At 43.3% G+C, this 25,530-nt stretch overlaps 1 protein-coding gene across 1 annotated transcript in view; it reads left to right on the top strand.

Annotated features, from left to right (window-relative positions):
- aff3 (ALF transcription elongation factor 3) overlaps nucleotides 1–25,530 on the top strand; it is a 48,963-nt gene continuing 23,433 nt past the window's right edge. Inside the window, exons 1-7 of the mRNA XM_088912441.1 lie at nucleotides 1–85; nucleotides 4,647–4,691; nucleotides 17,138–17,224; nucleotides 17,605–17,638; nucleotides 18,229–18,280; nucleotides 21,354–21,405; nucleotides 25,340–25,377. Coding sequence (XP_088768567.1) covers nucleotides 17–85; nucleotides 4,647–4,691; nucleotides 17,138–17,224; nucleotides 17,605–17,638; nucleotides 18,229–18,280; nucleotides 21,354–21,405; nucleotides 25,340–25,377 — 377 coding nt within the window. The 5' untranslated portion in view covers nucleotides 1–16. The remainder of the gene's footprint in view (nucleotides 86–4,646; nucleotides 4,692–17,137; nucleotides 17,225–17,604; nucleotides 17,639–18,228; nucleotides 18,281–21,353; nucleotides 21,406–25,339; nucleotides 25,378–25,530) is intronic.

Genomic DNA, 25,530 nt, shown 5'->3' with positions numbered 1-25,530 from the left:
AAAGAAGTGAGGAAACATGCCTACGACCTTGGCTCGGAAAAGAGAAGTTGCCAGCTTGTCTTTGATGGTTCGTTTGACACCTCAGGTGAGTGGGCGCTGAGCAGAACACTGTTTTGCGCGATTGTTACAACAGCTCGGGTGACATTTGACTTTGAAAGTTTTGTAACTGGTGATATCACTACCATTGTCACTGTTCCTGATGTTAGTTCTACTCAGTTACTCTGAGTCATATCATTTAATAAACTCTTCAGCGTTCTTCAAATGAATGAATAGATAATGTTACTTATGTATTTCGCGATCGGTAGAAAGGTGTCTCGGGATTATTCTGAGTAAGATACTGGTGAGAAGCGCAGATAAGAAAATCCTTTTCGAATGTGCGGATCGAGAAAGGTTTGTCCGGTAAAAAAAGAACAGAAATATCGTTATGATGTAAGAGTATTACATTTCTTTAATTGCCGACCTGTGACAATATTACACCAAGTTTTGCAAAAAGACGAGTGTGCTACTTTAATAATTCAAAATACAGAGCAGGGATGAAATGCATGGAGGAACAAGACTGAAACCAGCTCAACTTTTTTATTGCAGGCAACAGGTAATATCAGACCTTCTCAGGGACATCTGGCATGCAAATTTACGGTAGCTTTTCCGATGAGAGCACAGTAATGTCGTTGAAGGACTAGTGCACATGACTTAAGTATTATTTGCCCTGGCTCTCTGTTCTTAGTTTTATCTCATTTTGAAGAGCAGCAAATGACTCACCTATCGTCATAAGTGCATGTACAGACTAGAGAAAAAATGGCTGAAGTAATTGCTGTTTGATGGGCTTCCTCTGGTACATCAGCTATGACCGTTTACTATGAGTCATCCATTCCTTTGAACGCCAGCTTGAACAACAGAAACTATAAATGCATATAGCATAGCTCAAAGATAGTAAAGCAATTACGTAAAAAGGTAGCTAAGAATGAAATAGATTTCAGGTTGTAACAAACTTTCTTTTTAAGGGCGGAAGATTGATCCAAGTGTTTTTATCTGAGCTTAGTTCAGTATTCAGCTGAATATTTCAAGAATTTCTTTGCTGTTGTTGCTTCAGACGTAGTCACCTCTGGTTACACATTTAAATTTACAATCCGTAATCGCGCTTTTATGTTTGACTCTCAGCTGTAGACACTGACGCTGTTAATTTGACTGAAATGAAATGAAAACTAAACTGGACCCCCGCGGGGGCGGTTCTCCGGAAGACCTGTACGTTCTGAGTGTTTGGCGCAATGTTTCTAGCGTGTTGTCCTGGAAAGGCTCAATCAGATTTCAACAGAAAGCTGGGAAAGGGATGTGGCAGCAGAGAACTGATGTCAAGCCGAAGTCATTCAGCTATGTTTTAGAATATGTGTGTTCAGTCTTAGAATATGCCTTTTTGTTTTTATTTGGACAGGGTATGAGAGTCACCCTATTAAAAAAAAAAGAGCTGTGAGACCTTGATGGCCACGACATAGGAGAAAAGTCTTGTCGGCAAGACAAAACCTTCTTCAGCCGTGTCTCTGGTCTTCCTGCTGGGGCATTAGATTTCACATTTGCTCAGTGTCCCTGAAGAGTGCCACCTGCTGGTCCACCGACAACACATCACACCCGGCAATCAACTGCATTTCCTTCTGCGCCCCACAGTCCCAGATTGCCCGAGCTCGCTCGGTGGGACCTGACCAGACCGCACTCTGAGGCGCTGCTGCTGCTGGCCACACCTCTTTCAGCCGCAGGAGCGCGAGCGGGCATGGCCACGCCTTCAGAGCACATTGTCTTTGCCTCTGGGTCACCTCTGGGTCACTCAGTGGCATTGCTGTTCCACAGCTGGAACAGGGCTGAACAAGGGCCTTGATCTGAATTTTGCCTGTAGCTGTAATTATTAGATTTGTACCTTTTTTGTATCAGTTGGACCCAACCCGCCTAAGTCTGTAACAGTGGCCAGTTGAAGAGTGGCTGTGAAGGCTGTGGGCCTGTAGTCCCCAGGCCCAGTCTGCGCAGAGTCTGCAGCAGTCCTTCCCCTGTGTTCCCGAGAGCTGGATGGCAGCACTGGCTGTTTAAGCATCAGAACCCCACAGGCCCTTAACGTGTCAGTTAACGTGCGTGTCAGTGTGTGTGTGTGCTTTACAGATCTAAAGAGTGAAACCTATGATGGTGTTCTGTGCTGTGCAATTGTCTTAGAGATTTCAGCCATTTAGAAGCAGGCTTTTAGCTTTACAGATCTAAAGAGTGAAACCTATGATGAAAATGATGAGGAGCAGTCTGTAACAGTGGCCAGTTGAAGAGTGGCTGTGAAGGCTGTGGGCCTGTAGTCCCCAGGCCCAGTCTGCGCAGAGTCTGCAGCAGTCCTTCCCCTGTGTTCCCGAGAGCTGGATGGCAGCACTGGCTGTTTAAGCATCAGAACCCCACAGGCCCTTAACGCTCGTGGCCTCCTAGAAGTCGAATTTAAATGAATTGATGTGGTTTTGGTTTAATTTTTTCCATGCTGAATTGGGCGGCTGAGCGTGTTTATGGAAAATAATCTGAAGGAAATTCACACTCGGCCTGAAGCGTGTCAGACTCTGGGCGCCGTGTCGCCGTGTTGTGCGTGTCAGTGTGTGTGTGTGCGCCCGGAGGTGGTTGTGGTTTCCCCGCGATGCCCACACGTGCTACGAGAGCCGGCGCAGCAGGGACAGGTTACAGCTGTGCCCTGCAGCTGTCTGGAACCGCCGTGCCCTGGGGCAAGTGACCACCTCACCGCGGGGCACCGGCGCTGTCTCTGTGGGCCGGTGCACGCCGAAGCTCTGCGCGAGATGTAGGTTAACGGGTTACCCAGCTGTACTGCTTTTGTGATCAGCTCTGTGTCAGGAGCACACAGTACAGGAGATTACAAACAAAGGGAAGCCATCTAGCCTGTGTGGCCTTGTCTGTTTTGCCTTTTCTTTTCATCCCCAACTGATTCTAGAAGTTTGGATTTTAATGAAGGCGGTGAGATACACACATAACAGCGAACAAGTGTTAATCATGCCAGAGCCCGGGCATGCATTCATACAACCAAGACAACACAGTGGCAAAGCAAAGCTGGTCGAACCTAATGCCATACAAACTTCTCTATTGTCACTGGAACAGGAACCGTCACCAAACAGACAAAACACTACAGGGGCAAAACTACAAAACACTACAGGGGCGTGCATGTGAAATAAAAACAGTGTGACCAAACGTAACAGAACATACAAATACAGTAACTACTAACTACACGTTATAACTAACTACTACTACTGCCCTTGTCGCAAGGTACATGTGGCCTGCACAGAAATATAATAGTATTTTTTTCCTAGAGTTGTTCAGGTGGGTAGCTGCGTCAGCATGCATAGGCTGCAAAGGAACAAGTAATAGGTTTATTCCATGCTGAAAAAAAGAAGAAAGAGAATACAACGTTTCGGCCGTGGAGCCTTCTTCAGGTGTCAAAGGTGTCTCACACCTGAAGAAGGCTCCACGGCCGAAACGTTGTGTTCTCTTTCTTCTTTTTTTCAGCATGGAATAAACCTATTATTTGTTCCTTTTTTTTCCTAGATACTGTTCTCATTTAGCACAAGAAAAAATGGGGTGTGTGTCAAAGACTTCGTGTTCATTGTTTATCTGAATACTCCAGACAGGGGTGACATACATTTTGTGGAATACACGAGCATTCACATGTAGCGGTAATCTCATCATAAGAGAAGACAGAAGGAGTCAGCTGGAATTCGAGGTTAGCTGTTGGGTCCTGTCTATAAGCGTCAAAAAATATCCCAGAGGTCTCAACAGCTCTCAAAGTTTTCATTTCCCTTTTATCCCTGGGAAGGTATACTATTGGAATTGTAAATATTTGGTAATCCCTCATGCTCACAAGTTTAATATAACCTGATTTGTGCTAGCTGTCGTAAAGCTACCAGTAATGGACACATACTGTAACAGTTGTAGTTTGTTTTATTGTTTATGGGACATTAAATCTTAGGAGTCTAGTAAGCATTGCATACTTCGTTTGTGCCAAAAATTGTATCACAATATATATAAAAATTCCTTACTTTTACGGAACCAGTCCAGTTTCTCTGTCTTTAATAGTATAATGTCCCACAAAGCTATTATTTCTTAAGCCTTGACGTAAGGATTAACTGATACTAAATATCTTACTTCACATGCTAAAAAGTATATAATCCAGTGGTTTTATACATAAAGTATTGTCCCCTAACATAAAGATTCATTTGAGTGTCAGTTGTTTGAGCACTCTTACTAATAGCCCAACACCACGTTTCAAAGAATGAACTGGGAGTTACTTTTCAGATCAAGACCAAGGAAATAAACAACAGTTGTCATCATTCATCTAAAAAGCTGTCCCTTATGAGGAAAATGATTATACAGTATGGAATTCCAGCCTTTTACATTGTATATACTCTTTCCTAAATATTCTGAATGTCTTAAAATATAAAAGCAATATGAGTACTAACTAACATTGAAGTGTTGCAGTGAAATTATAGAGCTATCCCAATGTGTCTTATTAGAAAAACGAAGTGACTTTGCTGATTTCGTACTTCTCACTCTCTAAGGCATTGAAATCATTTACCAAAAGTAAACTGTCCCACTGCCGAGCACTGAGAAATTTCCTTTGTCCTTTGCAGGTCAGTAAAACTGAAGATAAAAGCTGTCTTGTGGACGTATTGCAGGTAAGACTTACTGTACCTCCTGTCCTCAGGATGCACTGAAATTGCAACGTGACCTGTATCCACATGACTGATTGAGCACAGTGTGGTTTTATTCTGCAGGCAAAGATTTTGTTTTACTCCTAGAGAGAAAGTTGCAGTTTGTGTTCTGTGCTGTGCAATTGTCTTAGAGATTTCAGCCATTTAGAAGCAGGCTTTTAGCTTTACAGATCTAAAGAGTGAAACCTATGATGAAAATGATGAGGAGCACCTGTCAATGTGTCAATTAGTTTGACTGGTAAATGTGATTGATTAGCTTCTACAACACTTTGTATTGGTTGCTCACGCACGGCTGACCTTGAGTTGTACTGATCACGTTTTTGAAGGCTGATACATGTGTCTTGAGTGTCTTCTCACCCAAGTTAAGCCTTTGAATAAATTGTATCATATGAACCTGTAACTCATTCTGCTATTTGATGTTTGATTTTTCCTATTTCTTTACTGATTTTCTATGGCCTTCCAAAGATGTGCTGACTAGGTTCGATTTGGGCTCATGGCACCTTTTGTGTGGAGTATGCATGGTACTTCCACCATGTTTGCACGGGCTCTCCAGGTGGTCTGCTTGTCTCCCACCTTCTAAGGACATACTGACCTGTTAATAGGTTTGTCTGACTTGCCCCTGGATGGTGTCCTGTTCAGGGTGTGGTCCTGTTTTGTGTCCTGTGATGGACTGGTGTGCTGTCCAGGGTGCGCTCTTGTCTTGTGTCCTGTGATGGACTGGTGTCCTGTCCTGGGTGCTGTCCTTTCTTGTGTCCTGTGATGGACTGGTGTCCTGTCCCTGTGCTTCCAAGATAGGATCTGGGTCACCAAGAATACTCTGCTTTCTGAGAGTGGACAGATGGACCTCAGTCACACTACCAGTTTTCAGCAAAGACCATCATATCACTTAATTAATTTCTAATTGATTTGGCTGACACATCCATTTACACTCATTTATACTGTATAACCTGGTGTTTTACCCGAGCAAGCTTATGGAAGAGTACAACAGCTGTGCCCCACATGGGATTTGAACCCTACAGAGCCCTAATCACTGCTGCCAACTGCTGTCTTATAATATCAATGCCAACCAATGTGCTTTTTGTATAAATATTGTATTTTAATGTTTGCCATAGTCACAGGAAATTGATTCATTATTGTCGATTAATTATTGTCAACTGCTGTGTAATTCTGTAGAGTTCTCTCAGGCAATATGTAGAAAAGGGTGCTATAGCTGTATCGATTGATTGGTTGGTAGGTTGGTTAGCTAGTTTTCATAAGTATCAAAGAGCACAAGCGTTGCAGCATCATCTGAAAATATTTTTGTATATTGGCAACCACAAGTTTGAGTAATAGACTTCTAGGCTTAATTAATGACTTTTTAACTATAAACAAGTCAAATGATTGATTAATCATTCTCACACCAAGCTTTAAATGGCTGGATGTGTATTCAATTCAAATTTCCATTTTTATCATTGTCCCGATAAAAACATATTGACATACTGTTAATACCGATTCCAACCCCATAAATGCCCGGTTAACATAGTATTCATGCACATCCTCTTCAACAAATAAAAAGATGGAAAACACTAAGCCATTTTTTGTTGAGGATAAAAGCAATAGCTTCATTTGCACATTTATTGTGTTCAATGAGTAATTAGCAACACCATCAGCTTTAATTTGCAAACGAGAGGAGGTCATTCTGCCTATCCAGTCCACTTAGTAGTTAATTGATCCCAGGATCTCTTCTTGAAAGAATCAGGGTAGCGGCTTTAACAACATAGCTGGGTAGCTTGTTTCACATGCCTGCGCTTTCTGGGTCAAGAAGTGCTTCCTGTCCTGATCGGAGGATCTCATCCAGCCATTACTTGAGAGAAGTCTGGGTACTGGCTTTCACAACAAGGCTACCTGAGCTTATAAATAGGTAACTGAGTTATTTAAAAGCTTGCTTGGATTGAGTGATCACTTTTCAAAGGTCCCCAGCAGTCAGGTCAGAATATCAGCATGAACCTCATGACTCTTCTAGACCCTGTTACGGACAGGGTCTGTAGTCCGGTTTTGTAGTGGACCCTATGCGATGCAGTAAGAGCTGGAGGAAACAGGAGGCATGGTATGGGAAAACACACAGGGGTTTAATGGTGCGCAAAATAATAGTGACAGTCCGGGAGACAATGAGCGGGGGAGACGAAGATTGGCATCCAAATCCGAGCAGGTCCAAATGAGGGTCAGGGCACAGTCCAAGAGTCCATTAGCAAAAGATCCCAGGAATGGGGAAAACACAAACAGACATGGAGATCCTGGGATAACGGGGCAAGGTCCTCCAGACCCTGGGCTCAGAACACAGGAGGTGTCAGGGATGAGGCCTATGCCCTCAGGAGACAGACGTAGGGTATCCTGGTGCTAGGCCGGACCCTAATGTTGAGCCCTGAGCCCCGGAGGAGCTAAGAATAAATAGGGGGAGACACAGGAAGGAACACCTGGAACACATACAAACGATCACAGGGAACTATTGACAGGAGTAAAACAGAGTGCCCTCTAGGGGAGGGATGTCAACCATAACAGACCTCCCTAACATGCTAATTAAACTAAAAAACCCCTGGTGAAGAAAACATTGAAAAGCCAGTGGATTACCCTCCCTCGTGCCAGAAAAGATTTTTATTCTTAAGGACAACAGCTACACAGTCCCAATACAACCTAACATGAAACAGTTCAGTAGCAACCCTGACTGGCCATGCGCTGTGTATCTATACCTGGAAGTCAGTCTCAGCACTGTAGCTGTTCACGTGTTTGCTGTGAGCTGGCATAGTTCAGATGTAGAATTCATTTTGACTTTCCATCTCATTGTAACAATGTAACATGAGCGAGATGAAATGAGATGAGCTTCTTAATAAAATCTGGCTCTGTGTTACGGAATGAATGACCACAATGGCCTACTAAGTGCCAGCAACAGTCAATTTGAATGTTTCCCCTAAATTATGTTATTAGATGGTGTTGAAAAAGATAAACAATTGTTGTTTTGTGGTTCTAAAGTGTTTTCCACTTTATTTGATGTCTGAGGTCTTGAAGTATCCTCGATTTGTGCAGGTGACACTCCCAGCCACACTGCTTTTTAGGTAGGTTCGCCTTCGCCTGTATAATCCCAGTAAAACCTGAATTACAATCATTTATGTAGTAGTCATCCTCTTCCTCAAATAATCTAAGGGGCTCTGATTTAAGAACAGTTTCTGTTTTTCTACTAATAAATATTTGCAGTGTGGAGCAGCTGGAACAGAAGTAATATTTCTGGAAAGCGTGCCAACTGTGACTGCGTTCAGCTAAGACAATGTCCACATCTGTCTTTTTAGCAGCATTCCCATCTCTAAGATTTCGCACGGCACATTATTTGTGTCTGTTCTTTCTGCGGCTGTCTCGGGAGCAAATTCTTCTTGAGGTTGTGCTCCCGGTGGTGAGAACACGGAGTGTGAGGTGTATCGCCGGGAAGACAGCGGCCCACTCGAGCTCCAGGTGGGCAGCAGAGCGCAGGGAGAATTCCCACCTGGTCAATTTGTTGTTGGAGGTAGAGAGGGAGGGGTCCTCTGTGGGGGAGAGATGGTAATGAAGCGCTCAGAGCCGCGGGTTCGTGGGCGACCTCAGGTGAGGGAGGGGGACCGTCAGGGGGAGGCAGGCTGAGGGTCCCTCTCGTGACAACGCTTTCTTTAGGGATCTCAGGCGAAAACCGTGTGCTGCTAGAGAAATTTGCCAGGAGTTTACATGACTTGCCACGTAAGTGTTTTTCACAGGTGAACTTCCTGTCGTGTACAACGGTTTCTCCTCCTGGCTTTTCACTCAACCACACAACCCGCAGCAAGCTGTTTTACACGAGGCTCACGAGCCAAACGGTGGCAAAATGGAGAAACCTTTCAAAAACAAGGCAACATTCTTCCATTTTGTCAAATGGTACTCCAGAAATGCTCATCAAAAGCAAGTGGACACACGGATGACCAACGTCGAGGGCTCTCTCAGTGCCCCGCCATCTAACAGTATGAATGGTACGAAACAAAGGCTGACGGAACAAATCATGTAGGTTACAAAAATCCTTTGTCACTGGAGATTAGTGTAAGGATGAGAGGCAGGACGATTCAGACCCTTCGGCGGAAGAAAGAAACTATAGAAACTAAGAAACTAGGAAACTAAACTCCTGAGACGTCAGGAGACACCCCACTGGTCTCATATCAGGGCTTCAACTCCCTCTTTCTCAAGGCAGACAAGACTGTTCTATCCTTGCCACCTGAGCTGCATTTTCCAGTAAGAAATAATGTGAAAATCCTGCTGTTTGGACTGTGTCTTCTCTTTCTGCCACACATACATATCTACTGTATATTGCCCGTGATCTGTCCACAGGCAGCCGTGTAATGAAGAAGCCCTGTCCTGTGTGTGCAACCCCAGGGTCCTGTTCTCTGTTTAAGTGCCTAGACTTTGCAGTCACATCACATTCAACTGATCTTGTTGACCTTTTAAAATTATGCTTTTAAAATTACCAAACAATCTGTAAATTATGAATTAAGGCCGCTGCTTTTCACCTCTCAGTCACTGAGTGTGTACCTTATCAGTCTACAGGTGACACTGATCGCTAACCCCAGTTTCTGCTTATCTCGCATTTTAATCCTGTAATTTCCCACAAGGTTTGAGCATTAGTTTTGGCCCAGAAATATTCTTTTCAGCATCACGGAACTTGTCTGTAGCACCCAATGATTGAATTTTCGATTGCTAATTAGGAGCAAGGTTAGCATGGCTGCCTCACAGTCCTGAGGCTCCTGGCTCTCTGTGTGGAGTTTGTATGTCCTCCATGTGCTAGCGTGTGTTTCCCCTGGGTACTCTGGTTTCCTACCACTGTCCAAAAACATGCTGGTAAGTTAAATGCCTCCTAGTAAGTTAAATGCATTTGTGTCCATCTGTGTGTGCCCTGCCACGGGCTGACGTCCTGCCCAGGGTGTATCCTGCCTTGCACCTGTTGCTTGCCACAATAGGCTCTGGCTCCCCCGAGGCCCTGTACTGAATAAGGCATTTAGAAAACAGGTGGATGGACAATTGATAATAATACTAAAAATACTTTCTAAACTCAGAGAGCAGCGAATAATGTTCACTTAATTAAGGTCTAGTAAAGACTCAGTCACTGTTCGTTTAGTGTAAAATAAACATAAAAAAACCAAACACTCGATTGTCACTATGCTCAAGTCACATCTAACAGGTACAAGGCATGGTACTGTAATGGAAGAGTTCTTTCAGGGCCCTATGCAGACGACACGATCCGGGGTGGAGTGAGGAAAACACACGGGAAAAAGGCATGCAGGAGTCGGGAATGAAAACGGGGGGCGTGTCCAAAGTGCGCAGGTGTCCAGGGGGGTGAGTCCGGGACAAACAATCCAGAAGTAGTCCAAATGGGGAATCCAAAACGGGCAAAGTCCAAAGCCAGGCGGTCCATCTGAGACTAGACAAGATAAAAACAGGAACCGGATCGGAACAGGCGGGGAACAGGAACAGAAAATAAAACCATAACGGAGCCAGGCGCATCCAGGTCCCAGGCTCGCACAATACAGGAATCAATACAGAGCCCCGAACTTAGTGGGCGTCTGGCTTTTAAGGTGGGCTGGGAGGAGGCTGAAACAGGGGGCAGGTGCACAAAATCAAGTCCGAACTGAAAGAGACAGAGCGCCCTTAAGGGGGAGGGACTAAAATCATGACAGGTACACTCTGGACGGGACACCAGTCCATCACAGTGAAGGGATCTCGAGCAATTATAAAATGTATCACCAGCAGGTAGTTTGTGCAGTGATACCAGGAGGCTCAGTCTAGGGGTACAGATTCTAAAATAACTAGACAAGGTGCGTCTGTATGAACATTGAGAAGACTGACGGTTCTTTTATGCCAGGTTCAAGTTGAAGTCTTTGATGGAATACTGTCTTTGGACACTTTATGGTATTGCTGGCCATTGAACATGGATATTCTTCTGATATTTCACCTTTAACAGAAGAAATATGGAGCATTTTTAACTGATAATATCTAAAATGGATGATTTTCTCAGAATCAATGTTTTTATACAACCTGGAAGTATAATTTTAAAATATAAATAGCAGGATTATTTTTTTGTTTTCATTCCTACCCCTGGGAGAGGCTGAGTTATGGATTTATGGACAGTCTAAGTATAGAGGAAAAAGAACCTTTTTGATGGTTTCTTGATTTTTTTTTTCACTATAACCCCCTCAGTTGAATTATTTATTTTATTTATTTTTAGTCATTTTGAATGTATAATCCCATATGAATGTTTGTTATGATCAGCATTATGTCTTTAGTGTTTTCAAAAACAACGGAGCTAATCTGTGTTCTATTTTACAACCTTACCCTGATGTTCTTTAGAAAATTCATTGTAAAGTCTGTTCCAATAGTAGCCTGTTATATTGAAGGCTCCGAGATCCCTCTGTAACTCACAACTGGCAGCCCACTGAAGCTCAGCAGATGTGAGCCTGGTCAGTACCTGGATGGGAAACCTCCTGGGAAAAACAAAGGTTGCTGCTGGAAGAGGTGTTAGTGGGCCAGCAGGGGGTGCTCACCATGCAGTCTGTGTGGGTCCTAATGCCCCAGTATAGTGATGGGGACACTATACTGTAAACAGGCACCATCCTTTGGACTCTCCCTGGTGTCCAGGCCAAATTTCCCATTGGCACTTACCACTCATGGCCTCCTAATAATCCCCATCTATGAACTGGCTTCATTACTCTGCTCTCCTCCCAACTGATAGCTGATGTGTGGTGAGTGTTCTGGCACACTATGGCTGCTGTTGCATCATCCAGGTGGGGCTACACACTGGTGTTGGTGGAGAGGGATCCCCATTACCTTTAAAGCGCTTTAATTAATTATTATTATTAAGTTGTGGCGGGTAGTATCACAGTTGTCATGTGTGGACAGGTGATCGGAGGATCTCATTCAGCCATTTCTTGAAAGAAACCAGGGTATTGGCTTCAATGACATGGCTGGGCAGCTTGTTCCATATTCCCATTGCCCTCAGGGTAAAGACCTCCTGTTCTTTGTTTTTAATGCACTTGCAAACAGTTTCCACTGGTCTGAGCTTCACTGTTCATTTGGGTTGTCTTTGTCAATACCTGTATTGAACCTGAATACTTGTATCGATTCTCCTTATAATCTCTGTTTGAGACTTAAAAGGTTCAGTTCTTTCAGCATAGGACATTCCCTTGAGCCCTACGAAACATAGCATTCCCTACCCAGCAATCGAAGCCAGGCCACAGCAGTGAGAGTGCCAAATTTTACCACTAGCCTACCAGAAAAGCTTGTATTAAGAGTAAAGAAACACAGATCCAGAACTAACATACACTGGTCCTTCAGGTGTACACATATACTGTACAAATGTTTCTCCTACAAACAGTTTTGCAAAGGTCATTGAGGTTATTTATAACTTAAAAAAATAAGATCTGTCCTTGGCATTATCCGCATACAAAATGAAAATAAGCCTGAAAGCATCTAAGAAGGATAACGATGCCCAATATATTTTAAGACAGTTTTTAAAAAACAATTCAGAATCTTCCCATTCAATAATCAGGAATTTAAGTAACTCAGTCCGAACTATATTTGCAGGACTGACTGTATGCAGCCAGCGTGACTTGTTGACGTATGAAACTGCTCAATGTGTTTCTCAAATAGACCAAAGGCTCTGGATCAGCACAAAATTCAAAACATACAGAGCATGTTCATTGACTTCTTTTCTGCCAGAAAGGATTGTTCTTAAAGGTTAATGAGGAAGACTCTGTTCAAGCCCTCGTGAAAATGTTGCTTCTGCACAGGATTATTGATCAAGCATTGGCCAAAGTGTCAGTTCACAACACTAAGCCTGCCCCTTTTCCGCATTTCAAAACCCAAGCTTTATATTTGAGCACATCTGATGAGCAACAAAGCTGTCTTTGGCATGTGTGTGTATCATCGTGATGAAGGCCTTGGGTCTTAACAAGCTGTTACTTCTGTTTGGTTTCCTATAGTTCAGTCCTCCAGCAAAAAGATTCTAGTTTCGGCCTCTACAGTAATCGTGTGATTATTAATCATCACTCACTCATCCCATTCTGATATTTTTAACATTTCTTATCCCATTCATTAATAAAATAGTGCAAATCTTTTTTTTTAATCAATTTCTCTTTTACAAAACTTTTGACATGTTTGGATCTTCTTGTCAGTAAATTCATCCCTGGAAGGGAGCAACATTGATTTAATTTCATTATTGTTTAATGAACTGTCTGCAGACTGTATTGAGGCTATGAATTTCCCTCACTTCCATCCATACTTCATGCACTGAAAAACCCTTATTATTTTTCAATACAGTGCTATTGGAAAACATTCGGTTTTAAGCAATAAAGATTAGGATGTCAAAGCAACCGTGTGCCAAGCCTGAAGACACTGCATGTTCAGGATTTCTGCAGTGTAGCCCTGGGGCAAATTTTTCATTTTGAGATGTAAGGTTTTATACAAATAGAATGCAAGCTACATTACAGCTTGTGGCTATTCCTATAAGCAAACTTTGCTTTACTAAGTTAGGAAACAAAGGAATTTTAAGAGGCTGAAGTGCTAGTTTAGCGAGTTTCCTACATTTAGAGTAATCAATTTGGTCCTGAAAAGGTTCGTCTTAAGGGGTGCAGTGGTTACCATTGCTGCCTCACAGCATTGGGGTCCTGGGTTCAAATCCAGACCTGAGGAGCTCTCGGCGTGGCTGTTTCTATGTTCACGCTGTGTTTGCGTGGGTTTCCTCCAGGTGCTCTGGTTTCCCCACAGTCCACAGACATACTAGTAGGTTTATTGGCTTCTGGGGAAATTGGTCCTGGTGTGAGTATGTGTGTTTGTGTCTCTGTGTGTGCCTTGTGATGGACTGGTGTCCCATTAGGATGTATCCTGCCTTGCACCTGTTGCTTGCAAGGATAAGCTTTGGTCCCCCGACTCTGGATTGGATGAAGGGTAGAGAAAGTGGTTGGATGGAAGATTTATTCGTCAGGGGTGGTGGGCAGATGGGATCAAATCAGTGGCACATAGCCCAGTTCCATGTGATTTGGAAACCACACACAAGTCTGGACCCCCAGAGAAGTGAAACACCTCCCATTGTGGCTCCTGGCTGTGAATCCTGGCGCTGCTGAACAAGGGGCTGAGGACACTCACGCCAGTTACTGCTCCATGCAAGGATTTTTATAACATGCCTCTTCCAAACAACAATATGTAGTGCTTACATGATGTTTTGTCCATTGTTTTTTCACAAAGGCTCTTGGACGTGCTTTCTTACCAGTAGACCAGATTTTTTTCCTCCTGCTGAAAGCAGATGGAGCGTACCGAAAATAATTCACAACAGAACAGAAGCCATTCACCACTTGAGGCCTAGACTGCACATACACAGCCTGGTGAACACCATGTTCAACACTTTGTGCATGGTTTTTGTTTGATCGTTCAACGTGCGGCTTTAGTCATTTTTTTCTCACGCCTCTGTCAGACAGTACCACTCAAAATTAAGGAAAACTCTCTTGCTGAATTCCTGCTATGCAAATGTTTAACAAATCATCTGCGAGGGCCTGTTCAATCAATATTCTCATCCCTCGCTGGCGACTTGGGCTTTATCATCTTTTTAATTAAAATTACACAACAGACCTGATACAGTCCCGGCACGATGGGCCTGAATCACACAGACTGCATCTTAACAAACCTGGAGCAACACAATTTATTCGGTCCCTGCTGTGTAGCCGGGTAAAGACAGACGTGCAGATGAGGTGTGCTGAGGAAATGTGCCCTCAAGCTACATTCTGACAGGTTGGCTGTCATTTTAAAGGGTGCTTAGCAGTTGTTCAGAAGACCTCTAATTAAAAACAGAAGTAGAAACAAACACCGGGAGCCCGGGGAGCTTGTAAACAAAAGCTGTTTCCAGATGCATTGATTAGTTTTAAAAACACCACGCCTTGTGAAAATCCTTGCATTCTGCAGGGGCCCGAGAAAATGCTGTTATTTAATTAACGGATGTTTCTGAGGAAGTCCAATTCTACTCTCACTCGTCCGCGGTCTTGTGTATAAGTACTCGACGGCCACCCAAATGTCTGCACCCTACTTTTCTACACCCCTCCCCTCCACCCCAAGTGCACCCTGGCAGCTGCCTCCCTGGTTTATTCCTCGTACAGTACATGAGGTGTCTGTGACAGAGATGACCTTCGGCAAAGGGCTGTCCTTTCCTCAGCCAGGCAAGTTCAAGCCAGAGTATGACGTACGCTATCCCTTTGCATTCATCATCTCATTTTGTCTTTATTAAAATTGGACCGAACTACTGAATGAGAAAAGACCCCATTTGCAAAGCTGTCTGGCTGTATTCAGCTGTGACACAGCCAGGTGTCCCACTGTTAGTGCTTATAAAGATAGATTGGGCCAGGGTGAGCCTAACAACCACAGGTGCCAAGCTGCGACCAGGACACAACAGCATGTCCCTCTCTGGAATTTTACTTGTCTAGAACTGTAAGCCATAGCTGGTTGCCCCCTGTGCAGACTGGGACACTGAATTACTCTTGGCCAGCACTGCTACATCACAGGTGGAACAGGGCAAACACTAACTCAAGACATGGCTGTCAGGTTCATGGCCAACTACCAACAGCCAAGCGAGACAGATACCCTTCACATGACTTATTATCGTATCGCAGCTCAGAAAAAGTAAGCAGTATATCCACACGCTATACAGTATTAGCACAATACAACATTAAAGCATCAGAAGCCACACGTCCAAGCTTAATGTACATTTGGTGAAACTTTGTAAACATGATGCCAACTAAAAACACAGCTAATCTTGTTATTTGAAGTTTTTGTTAAACCCCACTTTGATATTTTTAATTCCTTTTTTTATTCATATTTCATTCCGTATTTTTTTACAGGTTGGTATGGGGTAGGGACTATAAATTAAAAACTCTCAGATATTAATTCACTTTCATCTTCTCAGTGTGCTATTCTTCCTCTTTGACTAATCATGTTTACAACTCACAAACATATTTTATGACTACAATAGGTTGCTGTATTTTTGAAGTAGTGAGAGTTTTTTACATGTCCTGTTTTTTATGTGTGAGATGCGATGCGTACAGAAATTTACAGGAATATGATTTTTTGTAGATGCAGCACGAGGCAGATTCATGTGATTTTTTTAATATCTGCCCGAAGAAGAGCTCTTGGCTATGTCTGCATCAGTTGTTAAACCTTGCAAATCCTTGATTTAGCACAGAAGGAGTACGTTTGAGACTTACTCAGATATGAAATGTTTTCAATACAGGACAAACAGATTTTGCTTGTGCAAGACGTCAGCGCTGCAAACTGGAAGAGGTGTCAAACGTACTTGCAAATTAGCAAGAGTTACTGAAGGACAGAAGATCAGTGGAGGACCTTACATCTCATATTACAGGTTGGCCAACGGTCCTGCTGACACATTATTCCAGGGCCGTGAGAAGGCGGTGGGGTAAGGTGTTTGGTTGTGGTTCTGGGTTTCTAACTGGTTGTAGGTTCAAATTGTAGGTGAGACACTGCTGTTCTGCTCTGGAGCAAAATTGCTCCAGTGAAACACCAGGCTGTATATATGGTTGTAAATGTTAATTGCTTTGGATAGTGTCAATCCAATTAATTATATGTTATGATGGAATTTGCTGCAAACTTGCTGTGGTAGCAAGTGTGACTGAGGTCCATCTGTCCATCCACTGTCAGAAAGCAGAGTATTCCTGGTGATCAAGATCCTATCCTGGAAAGGCAAGGACCAGGACAGGATAACACCCTGGACAGGACACCAGTCCATCACAGGACACAAGACAGGACCTCACCCTGGACAGGGCGCCAGTCCATCACAGGACAGAAGATAGGACTGCACCCTCGACAGGACACCAGTCCATCGCAGGGCTCTCACATACCTGTACACTCACTGACACAAGGACACAGTTAGAGACGTTAACCATGGTCAGCATGTCTTTAGAACATGGAATGCAACCAGAGCACTTACATTTTTATACAAACATGGTGGAAGAGCCATGTAAACTCCACACAAAAGGTGCTGCAAACCCAAATCAAACTGAGTACTCCAGAGCTGTGAGGCAGCGCAAGAACTTGACATGTCAAAATGCACTACAAGAACTACTGAATATCGACCTACCGACGTCGAATAGCAAACACTTTGTTTTCAGTTTAATTGCTAGCACCTTGTTTGAACTGATGCCCATGCTTATCAGAACTGGCAAGGTCCTGAAGACAGAGGTGCTCCTTCCCGCAGGGCGGTATTTCTCAATCCTGCTCTCTCACAGCGCCGTTAGCTAAATTCCTGCCCCTGCGGTCTATGTGCCCCCAAGCCCCCAGATCACGTGGTCGGTGGAATACTGCTGTGAAGCTGATCTGGTTTCCTCTCTTCTCAGGAAATGACCCACTCTTGGCCGTCTCCACTCTCTGCCATTCACACGTCTAGCAGAGCAGAGTCCCAGAGGCTTCCCTACAGCGCCAAGGTACCCTCCCCCTGGCACTTCCAGAGCGCATTTCCACCAGTGACTTGAAGCGAAACCCATGTCACTTGTTTGACACCATAACACCCCCAGTTTTGTGGGGGTAGGTTTTGGTCCTCTGTGTCTGAACATTGTGTCTTGTATCATCTTACGAAGTGATTAAGAGTGGCCTAGCCTGGTATTCAGTGTGAAGTCACGAAGGGTCATTCAGGTCATTAGAAACATTAACAAAGCATTTCATGTGGAATGTACTTGGCAACTGAAGAATATTCACCTAATAATAAATGTCCAATTATAAATGTACATAGCTGTCTAGTGCACCTTATTTTTTCCCATATCAGTAGTGGTGTTTTTAAGATAATCTCTCTCTCTCTTTACTCCAGGAACCCAAGCAGCGTTCGGCCCACCATAAGCAAAGTAAGCAGTTTTGAATCTGTGTAGTGACTGTGGGAGATGTCCCTGGTAATGAGTTCAGCAGTTGCCCCTTGAAAACAAAAAGAAAAGGCTTTTCTAGTTTTGTGAAGGAATAGGGTGGCCAAGGGCTTGGTTACCATGATAAATGGGATTGCAATGATAAAATTGTATTAAATTGCAATTCATTTGTCCACTTGGTGAAGAATGCAACATTATCACTGCAGATATTAAGTCCTACAGTCATTAATGTCCTTATATGAAAACAGGTGAATACAGAGGCTACAATGAAATCAGCCTGTCTGCAGAAGCCTTACATGTTAGTTTTAGACGACTCCTGCTTTCACTTAAGAAATCACCTACTTTATTTACCTGCTCTTGGCCTAGTTCTGTAAATGTTTTTAGTTACCCCTTGTCAAGCGATTCTGTATTGGAGGTGAGCCTTGTGGGAATTTACCGAGACTCCATCATTCTCCCCTGTGGAACACACAGGCTGATTATTAATTTTCTAAATGGTTGTAGGATTTATAGACCTGATTAAGAGAAGATGGCCATTGCTTACAGTAAATCTGAACTCCTTGTCTTCCCATTGACAGTAAAGTGTGATGTTCACACCAGGAGCCCATCTCGCAACATTCCTCATAAATCGTAAGTGACCCTCTATCCTTCTGCAAAGCAACATTAAGTGGTTTAAACTGTAATGTAACAGTGGGTATTAGGTAATTAGGTATCAGTACTTTAAATATATCAAGCTGAAGAATTAAAAAAATGATCAAATGACCTCAGATACTTTTAACTATCTTTGAAATCGATTGGACATGTAGAGAAATCTTTTTTAAAAAATGTTTCTAGTTTTTTTGTGCATTGCACAAACCTTAACCTAGTGCTTTCCAAATATTTAATAGCCCAAACATCCCACAGCACCCAAAAGTATTTTACAATAATCAGCACTGACATTTGTTTCTAACTAAAGCATACTGTAGACTCCAGTGCTAACGGGGAATTACTGAGGAATTACTTTTGACTAGAATTTGTGAAAATAAACGTGAAATGTGAACTTGATTCAAAGCACTGTTTGGTACTGGGTTTAATGTCTTATAGAGGCCCACAAAGCTCCTGACCCAGAGTTTTTAAAGGGGCAGTATTTAAGCACGGACTCCTCTTTAACTCTCTGACACTCCTCAGACTTGTATGCAAAAAAAATATTCTATGACAGTTCGGATAGTACCGCCAGCACCCATTGAGACACAGGGTGACAAACACCTCTTCCACCACCAAGCTGTACTATTTGGTGAATGAATTTGAGCAAAAGCCACAAGCAGCTCCGAAAAATCTGGATTGTTCTCTATCAGCCTCCTAATCCTCAGCCACATTTACCTACCTTTAGAGGTGTTTAAAAATTTGGTCCATAGTTTGACTGGTCACGAAAAAGAAATGACTTTTAATGCCTGGGACAGTATTGATGAAGAAAAAACATTTCCAGTTATTTTAGACTAGCATGGTTGAGGTGTTCAAATGTAAAACATTTTTGCCCACGAATAACTTGTATTCTTACAACAGGCGTGTCTAAATTGTGGGCACCAGAGACTGGATTCCGGCATGTTTTATTAATCAACTAATAAAATAGTAAGAACATGTGTCATCCGGATCAGTTAAGGAAACGATTAGTTACAGTAAACAATTTGGAACGATTAGGTCCAGTAAACAATATGGAGCTCAACTGAAACAAACAACAGAAACGCTATGATCCCTTATGGACTAGATTAAGATTGATTAAGATTTACGGAGCCAATACACCAAAGTCTTTTTTAAAAAAAGAAGTCATTGTATTAAATAATTCCACATAACATTTTCCGCTCCTGTTTGTAACTTCCTCTTTATCGAATTGGTTCCTCCTTAACTCCCTGTTTTGTCTTCAAAACTTTGAGCTACTGTTGTAATGCTCTTTAGCAAGCTGAGTCCAACATTAAATGGTCTGATAATTGGCCTCATTTAGCCAGAACAGAGCATCTTCCCACATAGTTCAACCTAGGCGTATTATGATTTCTCAAATAACCTGAAGGTTTGAGGATTCTACTTTTAATTGGCAGAGCTGTTGTGAATATTTTATCCTTTGGAGACAACTGAATTTAGTCTTCCATGGTCTGAAAACTGACATTACCAATACTGAGGGATGTCGGTGTTAATGACAAGGGAAATTATGGCTCTGACAGCTTCACTCCAGAAAAGAGAAATGTCCAAAAATAAATTGAAATTAAAGGTCAGGTTACTTTTTTGCAGAATGCATTAAACTACACCACTTTGAAGTCCTACCAGTTTGTTAGTGGAAAAATGGATTGAGGACTGCTATTCCTCAGAAAAAAATCACTATCATTTTATACATATGCAAAGGCATATATAGTACAGATACATATTTTATAGATCAAATTGCTATGCAATGGGATTTTTATCTCTGGTCCTTAATACCATAGATGTGAATGTGTACTCTCTTGTATTGTCAGGCTATATTTTAAAAAATTGACTAATGGATTCTCTTGACAGGTACAGTATATTTATGCCATTCAGTTTAAAAGGAGGCAGGATAACTGTTTGCAAAGAGGAACAATCCACTTGATCTTTAATTTACTATTGGGAGAGTTCTCAGGTAATGGCTCAGTCCTTGAAGCTGGGATTGTGACGTCTTCTGAACCTTTTGCATGAGAGAAATTTTTTCTTCATTTGTTTTTTCCCTTTGGAAAGGCTGGATAAAATTGAAGTGCTCCTTCAGAAACCTTTCTCTTCTTTCAGAAGCAAAAGCTAGTCTTTGGTGGGGTCAAATGTGGATCATTCTGATTTCAGAAGATCTTTCTGTCTGTATGAAAATCCACAACTTCAGATCAGATCAGTCGGCTTGGTTAACCTTTTACTGTTAAGGTCTGCTTACTTCCACTTCACTACAGACTCTTGCCTGTGGTTTTGGCTTCTGTGTTTCATTTCTATTGAAATGCCCACTGTGATGAAAAGTTGTCAAGACGAGTGTCTTGGGTAACTCAAAGCATCTGAGTTAAGGGAGGTTGTTGCTTGGTGACAGATTTTTGGAAAGCCTACACCATGTGTAAGAAGAGCCATCTGAAATATGAGACTGATTTAGCCTTTTGACCAGGGAGCTGAGCAACAGAAGTGAAGCTTCATTCTCTGACATGGTCTGACAGCTATAGTTCGAAGCCTGACAAGGAGAGGATTGAAGAAGAGCCTGTGGTGATGTGACACATTACGAAAGTCAGCCCTTTGTGATCTGGGGATCTGTCTGTCAAAGCAGCTGAGCAGTACTGTTCAAGGATATGTGGCATTTTAATGTTGTCTATGAGAAACCCAGATAGCAATAAAAGTTGTGCTGAAGGGCAGCAGTTTGAACAGTTAAACTCTGTCTATTGAAAGGCTGTGATTTTTGTAAGGGTGCATTAACATTGATTTTGGCAGAACCTGCTGTAAGGCTCTGTAATATGATAGGATCTTGGTGTCCGAGCTTTGTAAAGATAGAATATATCTCTTCACATTTTCACAGAACATGTCAAGATGTGATGCCTGCATTGCATCTCATAGCTCTTTGAGACTTCACCCCATTGAAGTGACCTGAATCTCACATGGTTCCATCTTATTGTCTGTCTGGCATGAGGTGGTCTGCTCTGAGAACTGGGGGCCTCAGTGGGTAACTCTGTCACTTTGTTGTTCCCCTGCACAGGATGTTGGAGGATGACCTGAAACTCAGCAGTGATGAGGAAGATAACAACAAGGTGAGCACATCTGGAGTGGGACACCTTCCACACTCCTGACAGTGTTGGACTGACAGCGCAGGCTTCTTGTCAAATGAAGGATTGGGTTCCGTGAACGACCACACAGTTTCAGGGAGTGTTGCTGTACTTCTTTATCTATCACCAAGCATTTTACTCACAATGGATGGATAAATAAAAGGAAATTTAAATCAATAGACAGGAGACCTAGACAGGGCTTAGTGTCCACCTTGGAACCTCTTCATCCAATCCAGGTTTGCAGGGGAGTCAGAGCCTATCCCAGCAAGCAATGGGCGCAAGGCAGGACACACCCTGGACAGGACACCAGTCCATCGGAGGGCAGACAGACACACTTGGTCCAGGGCCAATTTTCCTGGAAGCTAATAACATACAGTACCAGTATGTCCCTGGACAGAACAGCTGGAGGAAAGCTGTGCAGAATGTATAAACACATATAGCATCTCAGATCCAGAACTGAACCCAGGGCCCCCGCACTGAGACAGCAATTCTAACCAATGCAGCCCTAAGCCACACAGGGCATACCAATACTTTCAAATGATGAAGTTTCATTATTTCTAAAAGTGTTTGGGAGATGTCATGTCATGTCATTTGCCAAACCGCTTTATTGCATACGGTGTCACAGGAAGCCAGAGCCTTCCCAGCAAGCAACGAGCACAAGGCAGGGTACACCCTTGGCGGGGCGCCAGTCCTTCGCAGGGCAGGTGCAAGCCAATCTTACACGGGGACAATCTGGAAGCCACGGTAAAGGCAGAGGGGAGAAACGTGGTCTGGACACCGGGATAACTCCCTACTCTTATCGAGAAATGCCCGGGGATCTTTAATGACCACTGAGAGTTTGGGAGACGTTCTAAGTTTTTTGGGAAACATTTTTGGACCCAGCAGTGCAAACTGTAAGGCAGGTGTTTGTGTGAGGTGGTCAGTGTATTGACTTGACTTTGATCTGAAGGCAAGAAGCTGGGGTCCGGCCAGGCATGTGTCATCTGCCTCAGGCTCACGTTAACCGTCCAGTCAGTCTGAAGTTTATCTGGAACCAGGAAAGTACGTTCCTTCAAACAGGGCCAGAGATGTGTGTAACACACACCACCCCTGGGGTATATTTGAGCTGAATTATATCCTCAATGAAAGAGAAGTTACGTTAATATTGTTAACAGGGAGAATGTCATCATATTAATACCATAAACTGACATTAATGGCACATTCCCCCTAAGAGAGAATGGTCAGGGAAAATGAGGAGCAATATTCATTTGGATGATATAGTGCAAGTTAACTCACTGTGTCAAGGAGCCTCATGTGCTGTAAGAAGCTCAGGAAACTGAGTGGCTGACATGCTGATATAATAGTGAAGTATTGAAGCTAGCAGTAATAGCAGTAATAGAAGTATTGATCACCACATTACTTGTCTGATCCGAGACAGTATCAGTGTTCCACTGAGCTCTCCGTTTCTGGGATTGTCTTTGCGCCTGCAAACCTGGGCTAAGTGACACCAGTTACAGTCATACAGAGTCAAGATCACATGGCCAGTAGTTTGACGACATCCACTTGCTGGTTTCATCATGATGTCAGTATTTGACAGCGGTACTCAGGTGCTCTTGTCACATTTCAGTCATGTTGTGTAGCAAATGATTTGTCTTATAGCATGAGAAAATAAGAATGGACACAGACGAGAGGAGGCCCATTCAGCCCCTAGTCTGAGTTATGGATCTGATCCAGCTGTTTCTCGAAGGAAGCCAAAGTATCGGCTTCAACCATGTAGCTCAGGGGGTTGTTCCATACTCCCACCACTCTTTGTGTACAGAAGTGCCTGCTATTCTTAAATGCGCTTCCATGTAGAGTCCACTTGTGCACTCAGGCTTGTGTTTTTGAAGAGTGTGTGCCATGCAGCATGGGAGGTGGAATCCCAGGCTTGACGTGTCTCCACATGGCTCGTCGTGCCCGGCGAAGGGCTTCCTGCTTCAGCAGCCCAGCTGAAGCTGCCTGCCTCTCTGTGGCTCCTGCCTGTAGAGTGTGAACGTGAGATTGCGCTCCGCTCTGTGTAAATCTGCGCTGAGCCGGCCAGCCTTGCCTAAAAGACCCCTTTGTGCTCCCCGTTAAGACTGGGGGCTGTGATTTCATCCCATCGGCCTGGCCCGCACTTCCTCTGGGATTTCAACCAGTCTCCCCCCCAACCCCGCGTGCCAGCATTCCTCACATACTGGAGCTCCAGCCGGCCTGAATCAGACGCGGCCAGTCTGGTGGGCTCAGGTTTTTCTTTGCCCCAGTGTTGAAAGTGAAGGCTGGGTTTCAACATGTTTTCGTTGTTTTTTTTTTTTTTTAAAAAAACGGCCGATTGAAAGTAAGAAGTATTTAAAGGTTCAGCTGTTTGGTGGGAACTGGGGTCCAAGTCCGACGAGCCACGGTTTTTTGCAGGTTTTGTCCACGTGTTTCTGTGAAGGCAAACCCAATTGGGATGACAGGAACAGAATGGAGAAAGAAATGGAGACCTGAAAGGAGCCTTTTCATTCAGTAGTTAAACACAAAAAATAAAGGCCCTGTGTTCACTCACCTCGGTCGCTGTTGGACTGACATAGAATGCTATACAAGCGGGTTAAAAGAGTTTCTTCTTGTCATTTGGGTCCAAGCAACATTTGTATAGAGAGCAGATTCTTCTCTTGGCTTTCTTTAAAAATCCCTTCCTTTCCTGCACATGATACCACCTGGCAAATTACCACCTGTGCAAGAAAATACAATAAGGACCTCCTATTGTAATTGATCTAAATGCACCCTTGCATCCACAGGCAGTTCTTGATTACCTCAAAAAAGCAGAGTAAATGAAAATGTGCACATTAAAAGGCAATTTCTCATAAGAGTGCATGTAAGTGAAGGGACCCCGTATCAGTATTTACAATATTCAAAGGCCCTGACAATGTCAATGCAACGGACTTCTTCAGGATGAACAGTGTAATGAAACACAAACCGGAGAGCACAAGTGGAGACTACGAAACTGAGATACGAAGAGGGGGAGCTTTTTTACTCAAAGGGTCATGGGAGTGTGGAACAAGCTGCCCAGCCAGGGGGTTGAATGACTTTTCGTACAGCTGCATCTACATGAATAAATGTATTTTCTACATGAATAAATTGTTTTTATTTGGGAGTCCACTCTGTGTGAGAGTGGACGCCGAACATATCCCCTCCTATTTTAAAACTTAAGATCACTTACTAATGATAGGACGCTATTGGGAAAGTCCAGCCGGTTTGCTAGTTAGTAGCTAGTTTGGAGCCAAGGATCTCATCCAGCTGTTTCTTGAATGAGACCAAAAGTATCAGCTTCAACCGCATGGCTGGGCAGCTTGTTCCCCACTCCAACAGGCCTGTAGTTCAGAAAATTCTTCCTATTATCACTTTTAAATGTACTCCCACATAGTTTCCACAACTGGAACTCCATCGAGGAAAGTTCCAGTCTATGACTGATACCGGAGAAGTAAGGAAGCACTCAAAATGGGAGAGCTCTTGTGTTGAGGCCGAGAAGCTGTTCGGGATACCTGTTAAAAATACTCTTCAGGCTTGTATGAGCAATGGAGATGTTTAAATAAATGTGCACAAGAAATAAACAAAAAAACAAGTCTTTTTGTCCTTTATCATATTTTTTCCTTTATCATATCCGCTTTGCATCGGGCCTAACAGCGCCTTTTAACTGTGATTATATTCACGATATAGCATGGCCTCTCGTGTCTTATTGCTTAATCACAATTTAGCATGCTGGGCCTCAGCCATTGCTCTGTAAAAGCAGGAGGGCACTTAAAGTGTGTTCAGGAGGAGCTCCCAGATATCCCTCTTCACTCATTTGTATTGCCAAGAGTGACAGGGCTGACAGGAGTTTTCAAAGACTGGAAATGGCGGCACGTTCTATAATCACTCTCATTCTTCTGTCTGTCCGCAGGGCTCTCCGAGGTCTGATCCCTGGGGCAATAATGAAAGGTAACCGCTTCTTTGCCTCCCACCCAGCGCTCCTCCCTGTCCCCTTGTGAAAACTTTGCAGGTGTACTTCTGAAAAACCTTTATTGGGTTGTTTCGTGTGTACAGTACTGTATGTGTGTGTGAGAGAGATCATTTAAAGGGGGGCTTGAGTCC

The sequence above is a fragment of the Atractosteus spatula genome, chromosome 4, assembly GCF_055471065.1.
Source record: "Atractosteus spatula isolate fAtrSpa1 chromosome 4, fAtrSpa1.hap1, whole genome shotgun sequence".
Lineage (NCBI taxonomy): Eukaryota > Metazoa > Chordata > Actinopteri > Semionotiformes > Lepisosteidae > Atractosteus > Atractosteus spatula.
This window is presented reverse-complemented; position numbering and strand designations above follow the sequence as displayed.